The sequence below is a fragment of the Nematostella vectensis genome, chromosome 2 (genome assembly GCF_932526225.1).
Source record: "Nematostella vectensis chromosome 2, jaNemVect1.1, whole genome shotgun sequence".
In the NCBI taxonomy this organism is placed as follows: Eukaryota; Metazoa; Cnidaria; class Anthozoa; order Actiniaria; family Edwardsiidae; genus Nematostella; species Nematostella vectensis.
The window spans coordinates 9,331,729-9,349,642 of NC_064035.1; the positions used below are offsets into that span (position 1 = coordinate 9,331,729).

A 17,914-nucleotide genomic window follows, 5' to 3' on the forward strand; every position below is an offset into this window, starting at 1 on the left:
CATACGACGAAATCGTGGTCTAAATCAGCCTAAAGGAGCTAGCATTATATTAAGGGGAGGGGGTTGTTGAATACAGGTCATTTAATTTAGAGAATATTGGGGGGGGGGGGGGGGGGGTGGGCACGTGCCCCATCCCCTGTTACGGCACTGAAACGTCAAAATACAATGCACTCACAAAAAAAAGGTGCAAATTGGAAGGAGGGTTCAGGTAGGGTGGTTTGGCATTTTTGTATAGTACGGGGACTATAAAGGACAATTATGATGTTGATGGTGTTGATGATAAATTAGCTATACTAAAGTATACCAAATCATCTAACTAAAAATATTTAAATAAAAAAGCGGACCGTTAGGTATACACAACTTTATTTATCTAATCAAATTTCTCTATTTTATTTACATTGCATGTTTTGATAGATTATCATTTTGTAAAAAAGCAGCTAGCCAGTGATGTAATCAGAAACTTGACCAACTTGTAATAAAATTGGTATTCAATGCAAAATAATAATCAATTGGTTAAGCTTTTGTCACCCAATTTGTCAGTGGAACTGCATCTTCGAAGTCCCAGGCTTTCGCGGGTAAGCAGAACCGGAAGTATAATTTACCGCGACGCCCTTATTTCTTGAAAAACGTGAAAATGATAAAAATTGTTTAAAAAAACTAATACAAATTGGCAGCAATTTTAACAAAATAGACAACACATAGTTTTTGCTCCATAATTCAATTCCGGGTTTTTGTACAACCGAATAAATATTTCTACTTGCTATTAAAATATCCTTATCAAAAGGTTCAATCCTACGAAGTCGAGTCCCAGTCCCCTTTATGAGACGCGGCCGATTCATCGGTGCGCGCAAGTGTACTTGTTTTTGCGAGTGAATCTGAAGGGAGACCACTGTCTTGTAGGGAAAGTGCGATAGCTCGTTTTAAATCTTCATCTGGGGTTTCTAAAGAGAAAAATTGATCATGTAAATGAAGTCTATAGAACCTTGGACATCTTGTATTACGTACAAATAAAAGGTCATGAATTACAAATGCAGTCGATACCCGCAAACTTAGCTCGAGATAAATAAATTACTGTCTACCTGGATATCAGTTCTTTTACTGAAAACCCTGATGATTTGGATTTCATGATAACTCGACCCACTTTCTTGTTTCCCCTGCCCCGAGGATTTTCATCACGCAAATGAATACCGATTTTGTCCACGATTCATAAAATATTATGCGCAACTGCTATATATTTTCACTACCCATTAACTCGAACTCCCGATTATCGAATTGATATATGTATGGGGACTGGCGAACGAATATGGGGTAGGAACTGGTGACGAGTATGGGGACTGGAGACGTAAACAGTGCCTCACTTCATACCTTGAATCAAGTCTCCATATGAAAGCTCAAGTGCCCTTTGAAGCGATGTGTTTTGCGTATTGTCTCCATCTGAGGCTGAGCTAGAACTAGAGCTGCTTGCCGAGTGGGGTCGATCTGTAGGTCGGTTATCACACCTAGTACTTTCCGATTGCTGATCGAGAGACAGCTGAATGGCTCGTAACATATCCACGTCCATGTAGGCATCTTCGGAAAACGCTCGCTCTACCTTCTTTGATTGTTTTACTGTGGGACGGAAAAAGCACACAAGCCATGCTGTAGAAAAACTAGGGGGTCTGCATAGGTGTAGTTGAGACAGGGTTGAAATGGTACGTTGTTCGCCCCTGTAAAAACAGTACAACTGCGGAGTTTTGAGATTTATCATTTGACGTTTCCTCTGACGAAGGACTTACGCATGAAACGTCAGCGCAGGTACTCTGATTCCACAGAGGCGTACAACGTAAACCCTGTATTGATTTATTTCCTCATAAAGAGAAAGCTTGGATTAAAAAAAAGCTTGGATTAAAAAAAATACCAATTTCACTTCCTTTTTCAATCTAGGAGAGATAAACCCTGTATTGATTTATTTCCTCATAAAAAGAAAGCTTGGATTTAAAAACAAGCTTGGATTAAAAAAATAGATACCAATTTCACTTCCTTTTTCAATCTAGGAGAGATACAAGGTATTTGCAAGAAGAGTTTCCCAAAAAGAGGTCTACATACACTGTTAACCAGGGGCATGCTTATGCTACAAAGTGCGACACCTCGTTCTCACTGACCCTCGCATACCTTTGTTCTTCTTGCGTCTCCTTCTGTTCCTCATGTCGACACGTAAGCAGTCATAGCAGCAGTAGTTTGACATCTGCCCTGTGTACCGACTGCTCGCCCGACGGTTGCTACAACCAGCACGCGCGCACTGACTGTCAATACCCGCCCCAGGGGGAGTACTGTCAGAAGACGACTCTGCAGAGTAGCCGAGTTGTTGTCGGATCGACGTCTCGATTGCCTTGCGGACTTCATTATAGTTACTCTCCTCCTCATCTGACTATAAAAGAATTCACAGGTTATTATAAACTTTCATTAAGGGATTTTTCCATGCGGAAAAAAAGGGTATAAAATGCATCAAAGTAAGATCAGATATAAAAAGAATTAGCAGCACTGTTATGACATTGGTATTTACCTCTTCGTCTCCTGAACCCGAAGGCATTGGGAGGAACGTCAGTCTGGAAAAAATAATAACAGTGTTTTTTAGATCCAGAAACGTCAAAAAGGAAATAATTCAGCACCACATTCCTTTCCCCTCATACCGAAAGGACCCAAAAATGGGTTGTGTTAGATTACTTTTGTTTATTTTTGCCTAGAGGTTCCTTGTGTAATATAAAACAAAATAAGCTTTGGTGCCTTTTGGTAGATAATCCGTTCTTGGTTTGTCTGAAATTGCCCAATTTGGGCAAAAATGACTACCTTTTCATGATTTATGGCAACTTTGCTCAATCATATTTAAAGCACGGATCATCTTCCAAAAAGTACCATTGTTTTATATTACGCAAGCAACCTTTAGGAAAGAAATCAAGCAAATGTAAGCTAACACAGCCATACAATTTGAACTTCGCCGTTTTTTTCTCCTGTCCGTCATACCTCGATACGAGTCGTTCCATTGCAGGTGGCTCCTCCTCTGGGATGAGCCCGCGGGTTAGGGCCAGCAGGAAAGTGCGCCGTTTGTTGGCTAGCAATGACGTGGCCTGAATGATATGGGAGCGTGGAGTACGTAGGTATGGGCGTGCTACCATTTGCGAGAGGCTCTCTATGGCTTCTTCTACTTCCGTCTGAAACACACACAATACATATCAAGTGTGACTAAGAGTGCGTGACTGTTGATACACAATGCATGGTCACAAATTCAATCGAGTCGTTTATATACAGACGGCATCGTCACACTATTGTTCAGATCTTACAATGAGTTCGACTGGATGCTTCACCAAGGTTGGTTTAAATATTGTATTCTATTTGTTGGAAAGGTGCGTGATATAGCGAGGTTCAGTTTCACAAAATGGGCTAGATTAGACTCCCACCTGAATCACTTCAATTTTTGTCTTGTTTTGGTTGAAAAAATGCGTGACAAAAACCTGAATAAGTTCAAATATCGCCTCTTCTTTGTTAGAAAAGTACGTGACATATCGGGGTGTCACACAATAGGATAATTTGAGTGACCCACCTGGATCAGTTCGAATATCGTCTTCTCTTTGAATGAAACGTACGTGACATAACGGGGTGTCACACAATAGGATAATTTGAGTGACCAACCTGGATCAGTTCGAATATCGTCTTCTCTTTGAAAGAAACGTACGTGACATAACGGGGTGTCACACAATAGGATAATTTGAGTGACCAACCTGGATCAGTTCGAATATCGTCTTCTCTTTGAAAGAAACGTACGTGACATAACGGGGTGTCACACAATAGGATAATTTGAGTGACCCACCTGGATCAGTTCGAATATCGTCTTCTCTTTGAATGAAACGTACGTGACATAACGGGGTGTCACACAATAGGATAATTTGAGTGACCCACCTGGATCAGTTCGAATATCGTCTTCTCTTTGAATGAAACGTACGTGACATAACGGGGTGTCACACAATAGGATAATTTGAGTGACCAACCTGGATCAGTTCGAATATCGTCTTCTCTTTGAAAGAAACGTACGTGACATAACGGGGTGTCACACAATAGGATAATTTGAGTGACCAACCTGGATCAGTTCGAATATCGTCTTCTCTTTGAAAGAAACGTACGTGACATAACGGGGTGTCACACAATAGGATAATTTGAGTGACCCACCTGTATCAGTTCGAATATCGTCTTCTCTTTGAAAGAAACGTACGTGACATATCGGGGTGTCACACAATAGGATAATTTGAGTGACCAACCTGGATCAGTTCGAATATCGTCTTCTCTTTGAAAGAAACGTACGTGACATAACGGGGTGTCACACAATAGGATAATTTGAGTGACCCACCTGGATCAGTTCGAATATCGTCTTCTCTTTGAAAGAAACGTACGTGACATAACGGGGTGTCACACAATAGGATAATTTGAGTGACCCACCTGGATCAGTTCGAATATCGTCTTCTCTTTGAAAGAAACGTACGTGACATATCGGGGTGTCACACAATAGGATAATTTGAGTGACCCACCTGGATCAGTTCGAATATCGTCTTCTTTTCCCTGTTGCCAGTGAGGAAGTGCCCATAAGCGTAGGAGGCCTTGAGTACGAGGCGGGATTTGAGCAGCTCACGAACAGCATCCTCGACGAACTTCGTGTCGACTTCCTCAAGTGACGTAACTACACGATAAGGGAATATTATCAAATGAGATAACCTTTTTTAGAAACTGTTAGAACTTCGTGTCGACTTCCTCAAGTGACGTAGCTACACGACAACGAGCCTCATAGTCATGTCAGAGATCAGCCATTCTGGAATGCCTTCGCACGGGGCATGAATAAAAGGTTGTTTTGTTGAGTATTACTCGGCTTCTTAACTTAAGAGATAAGCTATCACGAAAAAGGAATCAATTGAGAAGACTTTTTACTTTTAGAAACAGTTCATACCGCTGGTACGACAAAACCCCCAACAAACGAAAATCACAAAAAGAAGTAGCTAAAAATATGCCGCTGAGATGCAACTAGGAATACCAAGTACAAAAGACATTCAGAGACAAGTCGTCAATCAAGACGACCTGAATAAGGGGCGTTTGATGTTATGACATGAATAACTTTAGGAATTATTAAATATCAATAGAGTATTAAATCATTAAAATTACTAATTAAAATTACTGACCAGGCTCGAAAGCACCTGTTTCTACTGCGGACTCAGCCAGTGCCTTCATTTTCTCCTTTGCAGCACCAAGCAGCGGTTCCTCGATCTGACAATTAAAAAAAAAATTATAAAAATAATTGTCTTAACTACTGCAGTTGCAGAGCCACCATCCTCAGTATCATCATCAGTATTAGACCCCTTCCCCACGTATCCGCTTTCGTTTGAAAACGCAACCTTTTTCTTACGGATACAGGTATCGTCCACACGGAAACGCGAAAACGATGGACGAAAACGGAACCTTTCGAAAACGATGGCGTGATAACTAAGGTCCAGTCCACTTGGCGCGGGAGTACGCATGCGCTGTAGAATTTGTTATCGTTTTCGTATCGTTTCTGCGTTTTTGTGGGGACGGGTCTTATCAAAATGAAAACGCTTCGCTTTTTGAAAACAAAACAAAAAGGTTGCGCTTTCAAACGAAAACGGATACGTGAGGAAAGGGTCTTATATTTATCGTGATTATAATCCATCAACAAATCCTCATGATACACCATTTTTATTATACCAACCTTGTAGCTGTTCTCGTGGTTCTTAAATCTTGAGTAGTAATGCAAAAAGTAGTTTAACTCTTGAATACGAAGATTTTCTGCGTTAGCCTGCAAGTGAAAAAAAGTCAAACAAACTGTCTCTTACATCCCGATTACGGTCGATTACGTAACAATCTCCGATGATTTTTAACGGAAAACGCGAAAAATATTTCAAAATATTGAAAGCAGTGTGTTTATTGGAAGTTTCTTTAAGGATGTGATTGATAATTTAGAGCGGATGGCCTGTTTAATATCTCGGATTTTAATATGTTCTTTTGTCTTTTAACGGTTGAGGTTTCCGTCGGGCCTCCGGAAGTAAACTGGTGACAATGCGGCTTTAACACCAGGGCAACATTCTTACGTAATGCCACCGATTGAGACTAATCAAACATTACCTACACTTAGCTAACATTAGCTCCCGTAAGAAGTACAAGATGTACTAATGGTTACATTTACCTCTTTAATAGCGCTGACAGCCTCGATGTCCAGTTTACGTACCACTTCATACCGGTTACACCTGAAGAACAAGTGCATATGAGTGGCCACGCCCTCAAGCAGTCAGTGCCAATATCATCGTGCAAAATCAGAACATAAAGAATCGATTTATTTTGCTTGCTGTAAGATAAAATTACCTGTCCACAAGTACCGTATCTTAAAACTCCCTCCACTCCCTGTACTATCTTCAAGGTAAGCGCCACGCCCAAGGTACTGCATCCATGTTAATACCCACCTACAATTACCATTATCATTATCCTCAAATACATATACCTGAAATATCCTCCTGTCGCTGAGCTATGTTTCTTCCAAAGCTCCAAGCACACCCAACAGAACTCATGTTTGCACTGTTAACAAAGGGTTCGGAAAGAATGCCGTTAAAGAGTAGTATAATAGGTAGCATGTTGCCTGATGGTTGCAGGATAAATACCTTAGTAGGTAGAAGGTTGCCTGATGGTTGCAGGATAAATACCTTAGTAGGTAGAAGGTTGCTTGATGGTTGCAGGATAAATACCTTAGTAGGTAGCAGGTTGCCTGATAGTTGCAGGATAAATACCTTAGTAGGTAGCAGGTTGCCTGATGGTTGCAGGATAAATACCTTAGTAGGTAGCAGGTTGCCTGATGGTTGCAGGATAAATACCTTAGTATGTAGCAGGTTCCCTGATGGTTGCAGGATAAATACCTTAGTAGGTAGCAGGTTGCCTGATAGTTGCAGGATAAATACCTTAGTAGGTAGCAGGTTGCCTGATGGTTGCAGGATAAATACCTTAGTAGGTAGCAGGTTGCCTGATGGTTGCAGGATAAATACCTTAATAAGTAGCAGGTTGCCTGATGGTTGCAGGATAAATACCTAAATAAGTAGCAGGTTGCCTGATGGTTGCAGGATAAATACCTTAATAAGTAGCAGGTTGCCTGATGGTTGCAGGATAAATACCTTAATAAGTAGCAGGTTGCCTGATGGTTGCAGGATAAATACCTTAATAAGTAGCAGGTTGCCTGATGGTTGCAGGATAAATACCTAAATAAGTAGCAGGTTGCCTGATGGTTGCAGGATAAATACCTTAGTAAGAAGCATGTTGCCTGATGGTTGCAGGAAAAATACCTTAGTAAGAAGCATGTTGCCTGATGGTTGCAGGATAAATACCTTAATAAGTAGCAGGTTGCCTGATGGTTGCAGGATAAATACCTTAATAAGTAGCAGGTTGCCTGATGGTTGCAGGATAAATACCTTAATAAGTAGCAGGTTGCCTGATGGTTGCAGGATAAATACCTTAGTGCACTTCATGTGGTTACATCCCTCTGTCTTTTGGATGGGCGATCTTAAGGAAAAGACGAGGACACGTCAGGTTAAAAAGTCTAGATACTGTAAAGTGAAAGGCTAGTTTCCACATCACATTCGATCGCGAGGGAGAGCTCAAATGCCCAATATCTTTATTTTGAGCTAAGGCATGAAACAGTAACGAACAAAACGATAACAGTTTGGGACAAGATTGAAAAAAGTTGACTTGAAGGGCTCAAAAGGTTATACACGCGTAAGTATTTGCCGATAGCTTTAAACAAGCGCCCCTCGATTCAACACTCACAGACAACCTCAAAATATAGGAATGGATGTCTGTAACCCTTTAAGTTCGTCAGCAGAGTAAGTAAGAAGAGAATATGGGTGTGGCCACCACCTACTTGCAGTTCGGACACGGCTTAGAGTTGGTGACCAGCCAGAGCGTGTTGGCCACTTGGTTTGTCTCTGGACATTCTTCGAGGTCTAAAGGAAAAGGCAGGAATAAATAATGATTCATCTGGTATCAGGCTTTCAAAAACAGGTCATACTTTCGGATTCGCTGGTCGGTATTTTCGCGAGCATCTCTGCGATCCTCTTAAGCCAACATGTCCATAACTCACAGCTGCAAGGTTCGTGAGCTTCTTGGAGGCATTCCCTGTGGAAAAGGGAGTGATTATTAATACCACTCCTATTTCCCTGAATATCCATACCTGCGTATACCACAATGGGCCCAGTCCATGCTGCACTCTATAGTGTAATATATGTTTATAATATACATGGCCAAATAACTCGATTCTGATTGGATGAGAGCAGTTTTCTGGTAATTTGGTAATTAAGTGCAGTATTACTGGACGCTGATTGGCTTACAAACAATTGACGCATCGAAATGCAAAATCATCTCATTTTTCGCTCTTTCTTTCTAATGTTTGAATTGTTTTTATCAGAAAAGGTTTTGAAAATTTTGTAGAGTATTAAACAGTATCTATCGTGCAAGGAAATACACTAATTTTCGTTACTTAGTTGTTCTTTACAATGAACTGAAATGATTGCCTGATTGTGGCAACAAAAGCATGTTCAAAACAGCATTTTACGCTGGAACCATTGACTGTGTTCTTTCCGACTGAAAGTTTCTACAACGATCTTTTAATCGATTGAAATTTTTCGATTTACAATCGTATTTCGTAAGAACCAATCAGAAATAAAAGCCATCGCGTAGTACGCGCTTGACCTTTTGTCGACAAATAATGTGTCTGTTTCTATAAAATTTTGCCTTGTGTATTAAAAGTAATCATACGATTTCTCGTTCAATTTGGAAATAATTTCCTCTCGTGATTTCTCACTCGTGCAAATTATTTCCAAATTAAGTTCGAACCGTATGATTACCTATACATATCGGAAAGACGAAAAAACAATTGCTCGATGGTATGCCGTCCTTTACGGACTGTTAGGTGTATTGTGCCTCCTAGAATGATGAGTGCATTATGGTTTTCGATGCTGAATTGAGAGTAGCCAATTCTGTATCAATCACTATGGTATTTTTCCTGTTCAAAAGGTACAAACCAGCAGAATCGATGTCCCCCACCACAGTCGACTACCACACACGGCGTCTCGGTCTTGCCCCGCCCCCTTGGGGGTGGTGTCAGGTTGCGTTGCGCCTCAGATGGAAGACGGACCGCACGCCCGCATTGCGAGGCGGGACACCACTTGAGGTTCGGGTTTGACTCGACAAATGCCTGTAAGTGAATCAGTCAACCAAAGTATTGGTGGGTAACAATAGATACAGTGTAGTGTCGTTGGCGTACAGTGACCCTGTGGTAATCATGCCTCTACAGCCCGTGCTGTAGTTGCGATCGTGTTGGCAGGGTGGCCGTGACGTGATCGTGTTGCTTCTGTTCGTGCTTAGTTCTGTGACCGTGACGTGATTGTGCTGGTGCTGTGACCGTGACGTGATCGTGTTGGTGCTGGTGCTGTGACCGTGACGTGATCGTGTTGGTGCTGTGACCGTGACGTGATCGTGTTGGTGCTGTGACAGTGACGTGATCGTGCTGGTGCTGTGACCGTGACTTGATCGTGTTGGTGCTGTGACCGTGGCGTGATCGTGTTGGTGCTATGACCGTGACGTGATCGATTTGGTGCTGTGACCGTGACGTAATCGTGTTGGTGCTATGACCGTGACTTGATCGTGTTGGTGCTGTGACCGTGACGTGATCGTGTTGGTGCTGTGCGGTGACGTAATCGTGTTGGTGCTTGGCCGTGACGTGATCGTGTTGGTGCTGTGACCGTGACGCGACTGTACTGCTGCTGTGACCGTGACGTGATCGTGTTGGTGCTGTGTGGTGACGTGATCGTGTTGGTGCTGTGACCGTGACGTGATTGTGCTGCTGCTGTGACCGTGACGTGATCGTGTTGGTGCTGGTGCAGTGACCGTGACGTGATCGATTTGGTGCTGTGACCGTGACGTAATCGTGTTGGTGCTATGACCGTGACTTGATCGTGTTGGTGCTATGACCGTGACTTGATCGTGTTGGTGCTGTGACCGTGACGTAATCGTGTTGGTGCTGTGACCGTGAAGTGATCGTGTTGGTGCTGTGCGGTGACGTAATCGTGTTGGAGCTTGGCCGTGACGTGATCGTGTTGGTGCTGTGACCGTGACGTGACTGTACTGCTGCTGTGACCGTGACGTGATCGTGTTGGTGCTGTGTGGTGACGTGATCGTGTTGGTGCTGTGACCGTGACGTGATTGTGCTGCTGCTGTGACCGTGACGTGATCGTGTTGGTGCTGGTGCAGTGACCGTGACGTGATCGTGTTGGTGCTGTGACCGTGACGTGATCGTGTTGGTGCTGTGACCGTGACGTGATCGTGCTGGTGCTGTGACCGTGACTTGATCGTGTTGGTGCTGTGACCGTGACGTTATCGTGTTGGTGCTGTGACCGTGACGTGATCGTGTTGGTGCTATGACCGTGACGTGATCGATTTGGTGCTGTGACCGTGACGTAATCGTGTTGGTGCTATGGCCGTGACTTGATCGTGTTGGTGCTGTGACCGTGACGTGATCGTGTTGGTGCTGTGCGGTGACGTAATCGTGTTGGTGCTTGGCCGTGACGTGATCGTGTTGGTGCTGTGCCCGTGACGTGACTGTACTGCTGCTGTGACCGTGACGTGATCGTGTTGGTGCTGTGTGGTGACGTGATCGTGTTGGTGCTGTGACCGTGACGTGATTGTGCTGCTGCTGTGACCGTGACGTGATTGTGCTGCTGCTGTGACCGTGACGTGATTGTGCTGCTACTGTGACCGTGACTTGATCGAGTTGGTGCTGGGCCGTGACGTGATCGTGTTGGTGCTGTGACCGTGACGTGATCGTGTTGGTGCTGTGTGGTGACGTGATCGTGTTGGTGCTGTGTGGTGACGTGATCGTGTTGGTGCTGTGACCGTGACGTGATTGTGCTGCTGCTGTGACCGTGACGTGATTGTGCTGCTGCTGTGACCGTGACGTGATTGTGCTGCTACTGTGACCGTGACTTGATCGAGTTGGTGCTGGGCCGTGACGTGATCGTGTTGGTGCTGTGACCGTGACGTGATCGTGTTGGTGCTGTGACCGTGACGTGATTGTGCTGCTTCTGTGACCGTGACTTGATCGTGTTGGTGCTGGGCCGTGACGTGATCGTGTTGGTGCTGTGACCGTGACGTGATTGTGCTGCTACTGTGACCGACTTGATCCTGTTGGTGCTATGTGGTGACGTGATCGTGTTGGTGCCGTGACCGTGACGTGATCGTGTTGGTGCTGTGACCGTGACGTGATCGTGTTGGTGCTGTGACCGTGACGTGATTGTGCCGCTGCTGTGACCGTGACTTGATCGTGTTGGTGCTGGGCCGTGACGTGATCGTGTTGATGCTATGACCGTGACGTGATCGTGTTGGTGCTGTGACCGTGACGTGATTGTGCTGCTACTCTGACCGACTTGATCCTGTTGGTGCTGTGTGGTGACGTGATCGTGTTGGTGCCGTGACCGTGACGTGATCGTGTTGGTGCTGTGACCGTGACGTGATCGTGTTGGTGCTGTGACCGTGACGTGATCGTGTTGGTGCTGTGACCGTGACGTGATCGTGTTGGTGCTGTGACCGTGAGGTGATCGTGCTGGTGCTGTGATCGTGACGTGATCGTATTGGTGCTGTGACCGTGACGTGATTGTGTTGGTGCTGTGACCGTGACGTGATCGTGTTGGTGCTGTGACCGTGACGTGATTGTGCTGGTGCTGTGACCGTGACGTGATCGTTTTGGTGCTGTGACCGTGACGTGATCGTGTTGGTGCTGTGACCGTGACGTGATTGTACTGGTGCTGTGACCGTGACGTGATCGTGTTGGTGCTGTGACCGTGACGTGATCGTGCTGCTGCTGTGACCGTGACGTGATCGTGTTGGTGCATGTGGGTGATTATGCGGCACACGATTCCCTGCCAATACTGTAGTATACACTAAAAATACCTTTATATCAAACTGCAAATAGCGTGTAGCCATCTCCTTGGAAACAAGCTTCTCGATGGTTTCCTGAGAAAGATGAGTCTTATGAGTAACGTGTTAACATATTGAAGCGACTGGAACAGAGCACGAGATATCATGACTCAAACGGGTTGGGATGGTGACGAATGCATAAAATGTCAGACCCTCGAGATGAGGTTGACTGTTGTAATGAACATGTACTCACCAATGGTACAAGTGTGTTGCAATTATAGGCAGGACAGAGAATGTTATGGGCCTCGCCGTCTCGGATTTTAACATTAAGATACCTATAGAAAAAATATTAATTAAGGTCCTTTTCACGGTGCGATGAGCCAAACGGTTATGGCGATAGATAGGCATCTAGTCTGACGTATAACCTCTAAATAATAATAAAAAAACTCAGTAATCGTCGATCACACTAGTCCTAGGGTTAGTTGATTGACCTTGGTCCACATCTATCGCCCTTACCATGCTGGATATTTTTTTTTACAAGACTTTAGAGCCGAATTCGTTGTTGCGCGACTTCGGCGAATCCAAAATCCTTGTCTCGTTTCGAAATAGCGCGTAGTCAATTATAAGTTTTAACCATAAACCATGTGACTGCACAAAGAAAGGGAATCGATTGGTCACGGTAGTATGATTGATTTCGCGCTATTTCCAGACGAGAAATGGATTTCATTCTCGGCGGTCGCGCAACAACGAATTCAGCTATATCGAGCTCTAACCCTTAAGTTTTCATTGTCCTGCATTATAATACGGTTTTGAAGCGCAATCCTTCTCTAGATTCTAGATTACGTAATCACTTAACACCTCTAAGGATAAGATTGCTGTGTTTATAGTCAATGGGGTAATTAGTGTTCGAAGAGGTGGGCTCCTTTACCGTTCCCAACAAAGGCAGCAAGCCTCGTGACCGCAGGGCAATGCTACTGGCAGAACATCAGCACCTGTCAGATCATCTGAGCAAATCATACAAGGCTCCTGCAAACAACAACCTGTCAATCAAACTACGAAATCAAAGCCTGTCAATCAAACTATGCAATCATAGCCTGTCAATCAAACTATGAAATGATAGCCTGTCAATCAAACTCCGAAATAATAGCCTGTCAATCAAACTATGAAATGATAGCCTATCAATCAAACTACGAAGTCATAGCCTGTCAATCAAACTATGAAATGATAGCCTGTCAACCAAACCTTGAAATCATAGCCTGTCAATCAAACCATGAAACGATAGCCTATCAATCAAACTACGAAATCATAACCTATCAATCAAACCTTGAAATCATAGCCTGTCAATCAAACCATGAAATGATAGCCTATCAATAAAACTACTAAATCATAACCTATCAATCAAACCTTGAAATCATAGCCTGTCAATCAAACCATGAAATCATAGTATGCCAATCAAACTACGGAATAAAATCATACATAGCTCCTGTGAACTATAACAACAACATGTCACTCAAAACACAAATTTACAAAATACAAATCCCTATACACAAATGAAACAAACATTTGCAGAACATCTCATTTTATTTTTACCTCAAGCTTTCTTGTTTTCTGTTTATTTCGCTCAGTTTCCGAGTAACCTATAGTAGACAAGATTCATAATAGGTAGGTACATACATTATTGTCATAGCCAAATCTCTCCTCCCTAAACAAATTACCATGGAGAAAAGACAACATACTCAAATAATATATATACTAGCAAGGCAGTATCTAGAATTTTGAGCCAGGGAGTTGTTGCCACTTGGCATACTATTTTATTTTAAGGTATGATGATGTCCTACTGGTACTCTATTTTCTTTCATTTGAGCAGACCATTAAGTTGGACGGGGTGATTCATCTGAGCCCCACCATACCCCTAGCTAGGAGGTCTGACCACACCTTACCTTCAGGCAGTCTGACACCAGCTTTCTCGCATGCGGCCTTGGCATCAGTCATCCAGGCCTCTACAAGGTGTTCACGGGACCACTCTGTGATAGAGAAACAAAGGTTTGTAGCAAGCTGTACCATTTTTAAGAATTATAACGAACAAGAACACTTTAAATGCCCTCTCCCAACCAGGACCTCCATAATGTGGTCACAGGACCATTCTGTGAAAATAAACCATTGGTATTACCAAGCAAGCTTTGCCATTTAAAGGCATCATGGCTAATATGACAAGACGCCATAATGCCCTGTCCAGTATACAACACATACAGAAAATAACAGCAATAACAGAAAAACAAATATTTGCTTGTTTGAATAAAAAAATATTTAAGATAATGTTTTATCATACCATGGTCTCTTAACAGAGCCTCTGCAGTAAACAAAGGAACCTGCAGAAAATATCATAAAAAGAATGGTTACTAGAAAGAACCAAATTATCTATTAAGGAAGGCATGAGTATAGAGTACTGTAAAAAGACGTCCAATGCTCTACAAACCATAAGCATGTCAGCAGTCTCCACAAGCAACTGATCTTTAGCTTCTTGGAGATCTTGGGCACATAGTCCGCTGTGAGGCTACAACACAAATAATGAGTGTATTCTAACAATGTGACAATACAGGCATGTACCCAGGACTCACTAAGAAGGGGGTGCGCAGTCATAGGTATCATGAAAAAAGGATAATCCTTGACGGTCCTTAAATAAGATATGACCCACTTTTTGTGGCCAAAGGGGTGTGTGCTCCCCCAACCAGTGTGCACGCATGCAATAAAGGAAATCTTTGTGTATAGAGGGAGTTGAGCCCCCCCTGTGTACGTGCCTGCAATAAAGGCAATCTTTGTATATATATAGAGGCCCCCTGGGTACATGCTTGCAATAAAGGCCCGCCCCTTTTCATTGACCGTAATGGGCCTTTCCCCTTCCCCTTTCACCCCAAGCCTTTCCCCGTCCAGGCCCGTCTTGAAACGTCTATACCTATATACCCCCTCTGCTGATGCACCTGATGATGTCAAATATCAATAGTGCTTTTCACCTGTAGCTCCTCTAGTGGAATATGAGCCAGATCATTGTCCAACTCCGAGCATGTTATACTGTCCTGTGAAAGAGAAATCATTTGACATTATCTTCAAAAAGCAAATTCACAGGGAAGAGAGTCTAGAGAACCTCCAGCAAGGGAGTTTGTGCAGCCATCAAGCAAAAATGTTTTGTGCAAAATAAAGCAAGAGATACATTAGTATTAAGGTCCACATTTTCTTAAAGGCCTTCCTGATAATAAAGGAAACAAAATAGCTACACATTTCATTGAATAATGCCACCTTTTATTACCGAGAAAACCATTTTTGACTCCAGAAATGCTGCAATCTCTGCAAAGTTGCCCTGCATGGCACAGTCACAAGCAGTCTGGTGCTCATTGTTTTCTTCATACAGAGGAGCCCCATGAGATACCAATAGCTAGGAACCAAAAGTGACTTTATCAGTTTAGGAATACAGTATCAGAGCAAGGAGTGAGACAGAAATCATGCTCAACCTTTCAGTACATCATTTGTCTTTTTTTTACAAAAAAATATGTCCTATCATTGTTATCAGCTACTCTCAATCATATTTTTGGGAGAGAAAACATTTCAGTAAATATTCTACTTTTGGGTTAGGTGGAAACATTATTTTTGGCCCCACACTTAACCTGCCTTAGAAAAAAATAGTTTTTTTTGGAAAATGTGGTATAAAAATGCAATTCTACAGTAATTACATAATGGTGGTAGTATGTAGTGTTAACTCTATGAAATTCGATGAAGATTAAAGCCGCATTGTCACTAGTTTACTTCCGGTCGATTACATAACAATCTCTGATGATTTTTAACGGAAAACGAGAAAAATATTTCAAAATATTGAAAGCAGTGTGTTTATTGGAAGTTTCTTTGAGGATGTGATTGATAATTTAGAGCGGATGGCCTGTTTAATATCTCGGATTTTAATAGATTCTTTTGTCTTTTAACGGTTGAGGTTTCCGTCAAACCTCCTGAAGTAAACTGGTGACAATGTGGCTTTAAATGTGTACCTGAATACACTGAAGTAAACCAGATGCTGCAGCATAGTGAAGAACAGTATTGCCTCTCTGGAAAATGATATTAGCAAAATGTTTTATGAATGCCAAACTATATAACAAAGGACCTTACTTTGCAGGTAGTGGGTGTGGACCAGAGCTCATGGGTGTGGTGCAGAGCATGGTACCAAAAGTTTGAGGATTAAATTTTAAAAACTGATTTTCGCGTTTAACAAGATTTTCTCAGATTTTCTCTCTACACATGGGGCATCCTTATTTGAGAAAAATTCAAGCAGAGCATCTACCCTGGCACCACCCATGTTTTTCTTGAGGAAGCTTCTCTACCCCTGTCCTTAGAAATATAATTTTATTCAGATGAAAAAATATTTAAAAAAAAAATCATACAGTAGGTTGATAACTGGACAAAGGCATTTCAGCATTGAGGGGATCCAAAAGAAGAAGTTATTGTTTTTATGCAGAATATACATCTTTAATAGTGTAGTATATGTATCTTTAAATGTCTTTCTATTCCTAAACTGAGATAAATGATGATAGCAACAACTTCTCAGAGATTTAGCTCTTGCATAAAATAGAAAGTTAACTCTTGTAGATATCTGCTCCAAGTGAATTGAAAATTGTATAGCAAAAAACCATCACGAAAGCATCTCTAGTCGAGACATCTGCGTCTGTGGCGCATTAGAACACACGTATTGCCCCTGGCACTTGGAATGGTTAAGAAGTCTGATCTGTCAATTAAGACTGGATAATTTGCTTTTAATAACTTATGCTTGGGGATAACCAATGAAGATCTGTTCTATGACAATTAATATTTTACCGGAAACAGCGCTATGGAAATAGCGCTCACGACAATTTGTTATTCACTTGACAGAGGTCTGTAATAATACAATTCAATAAAAAATAACAATGGTGGCGATGCACTGATAAAATATCAATACAAATAAGATTATAATGCTAGGGTGGATAAGAACAAATATAATGGATTGTTTCACATCCCAAAAGCCTAAAAGATATATAAGTAAAATAAAAAAAACCCGAGATGGTTTTATCTTATAAACGTGACTTACTTGGTCTTTAATGTGCACATCTAAAGAAGCGCTACAGTCCCCAGAGCACAGTAGAAGCGCCATACACTCCTTCCGGTGCTTGTCCACGGCCGGATCTTCACCTCTGGCTACCATACAAAGTAAATGACCACCCGTCTGGCTCAAAGAGTTTCTCTTGTTCGGATTCGCTCCCTCAGAAAGGAAATCACGTATGAAAGGCTTCATCCCGTAGAAACATGCGTAATGGAATATCGTATTGTGCTTAAGGTTTTCGCCATAGCTAAGATGGGGATCCAAGTTTCTCTTAATTTCGGGATACTTGAGGTATAATTGCATAGCCTCGATTTCCTCTCCTCTTTGTAGGGCTTTACGGAACTTGGATGATGTGCTACCCATTGTTGGGTTTCAAACCTCTTGCGGTTAGACGATGGAAAACCTTGAGCCACGAGGTAACAGAGTAGAATAAAACTTGATAGTGTTGCGTGCCTTTGGCTAGCCAAGCACCAGAGGATGTTGGAGTAGCTTGTCGAGTTTAAGACAGGTTACGAAAGTAAAAAAGCCATAGTTTCGAAGGATCTTGAGCGATCAAATGTTCTCAATCAAACAATAGGTGTCAGAAAAAAAGTTACAGCAGCCTTTCCAGATACAATGACACAGCCCATACCAATCCTCCTAAAAGTTCCATCATCTCAACCATCTCATCCAATATAAATCCAGCATGCCATGGCAGTAAGATCAAGTAAAAGTTGAATTTCGTGTGTGTTGTGTCGACTTGTGTTATGCTTTCCACGGGAAATAATCTTTCCTCTTTTGTTGTGCTGTAGTGCGATACCGCTGGAGGGGTTATGC

General features: G+C 42.6%; 1 protein-coding gene across 2 annotated transcripts; it reads right to left on the minus strand.

The window, feature by feature from the left end:
• Nucleotides 1-346: 346 nt before the first annotated feature.
• LOC5521236 (ankyrin repeat and IBR domain-containing protein 1) lies at nucleotides 347-17,897 on the minus strand. 2 transcript variants are annotated; one of them, XM_048723812.1, is made up of 25 exons: nucleotides 17,087-17,897; nucleotides 16,017-16,073; nucleotides 15,287-15,412; nucleotides 14,994-15,056; nucleotides 14,459-14,536; nucleotides 14,312-14,351; nucleotides 13,923-14,006; nucleotides 13,573-13,619; nucleotides 12,911-13,008; nucleotides 12,236-12,317; nucleotides 12,016-12,078; nucleotides 9,093-9,265; nucleotides 8,081-8,187; nucleotides 7,934-8,015; nucleotides 7,527-7,575; nucleotides 6,530-6,603; nucleotides 6,218-6,278; nucleotides 5,744-5,830; nucleotides 5,199-5,283; nucleotides 4,557-4,705; nucleotides 3,001-3,188; nucleotides 2,543-2,585; nucleotides 2,152-2,407; nucleotides 1,366-1,608; nucleotides 347-941 (listed from the first exon to the last, which is right to left on the minus strand). In XM_048723812.1, the coding sequence occupies exons 1-25, from the start codon at nucleotides 17,459-17,461 to the stop codon at nucleotides 793-795; spliced, it is 2,859 nt and encodes a 952-aa protein (XP_048579769.1). In that variant the 5' UTR covers nucleotides 17,462-17,897; the 3' UTR covers nucleotides 347-792. The 2 variants fall into 2 exon arrangements, with proteins under 2 accessions (XP_048579769.1, XP_048579770.1); XM_048723813.1 differs by lacking the exon at nucleotides 15,287-15,412.
• Between the last annotated feature and the right edge of the window lie 17 nt (nucleotides 17,898-17,914).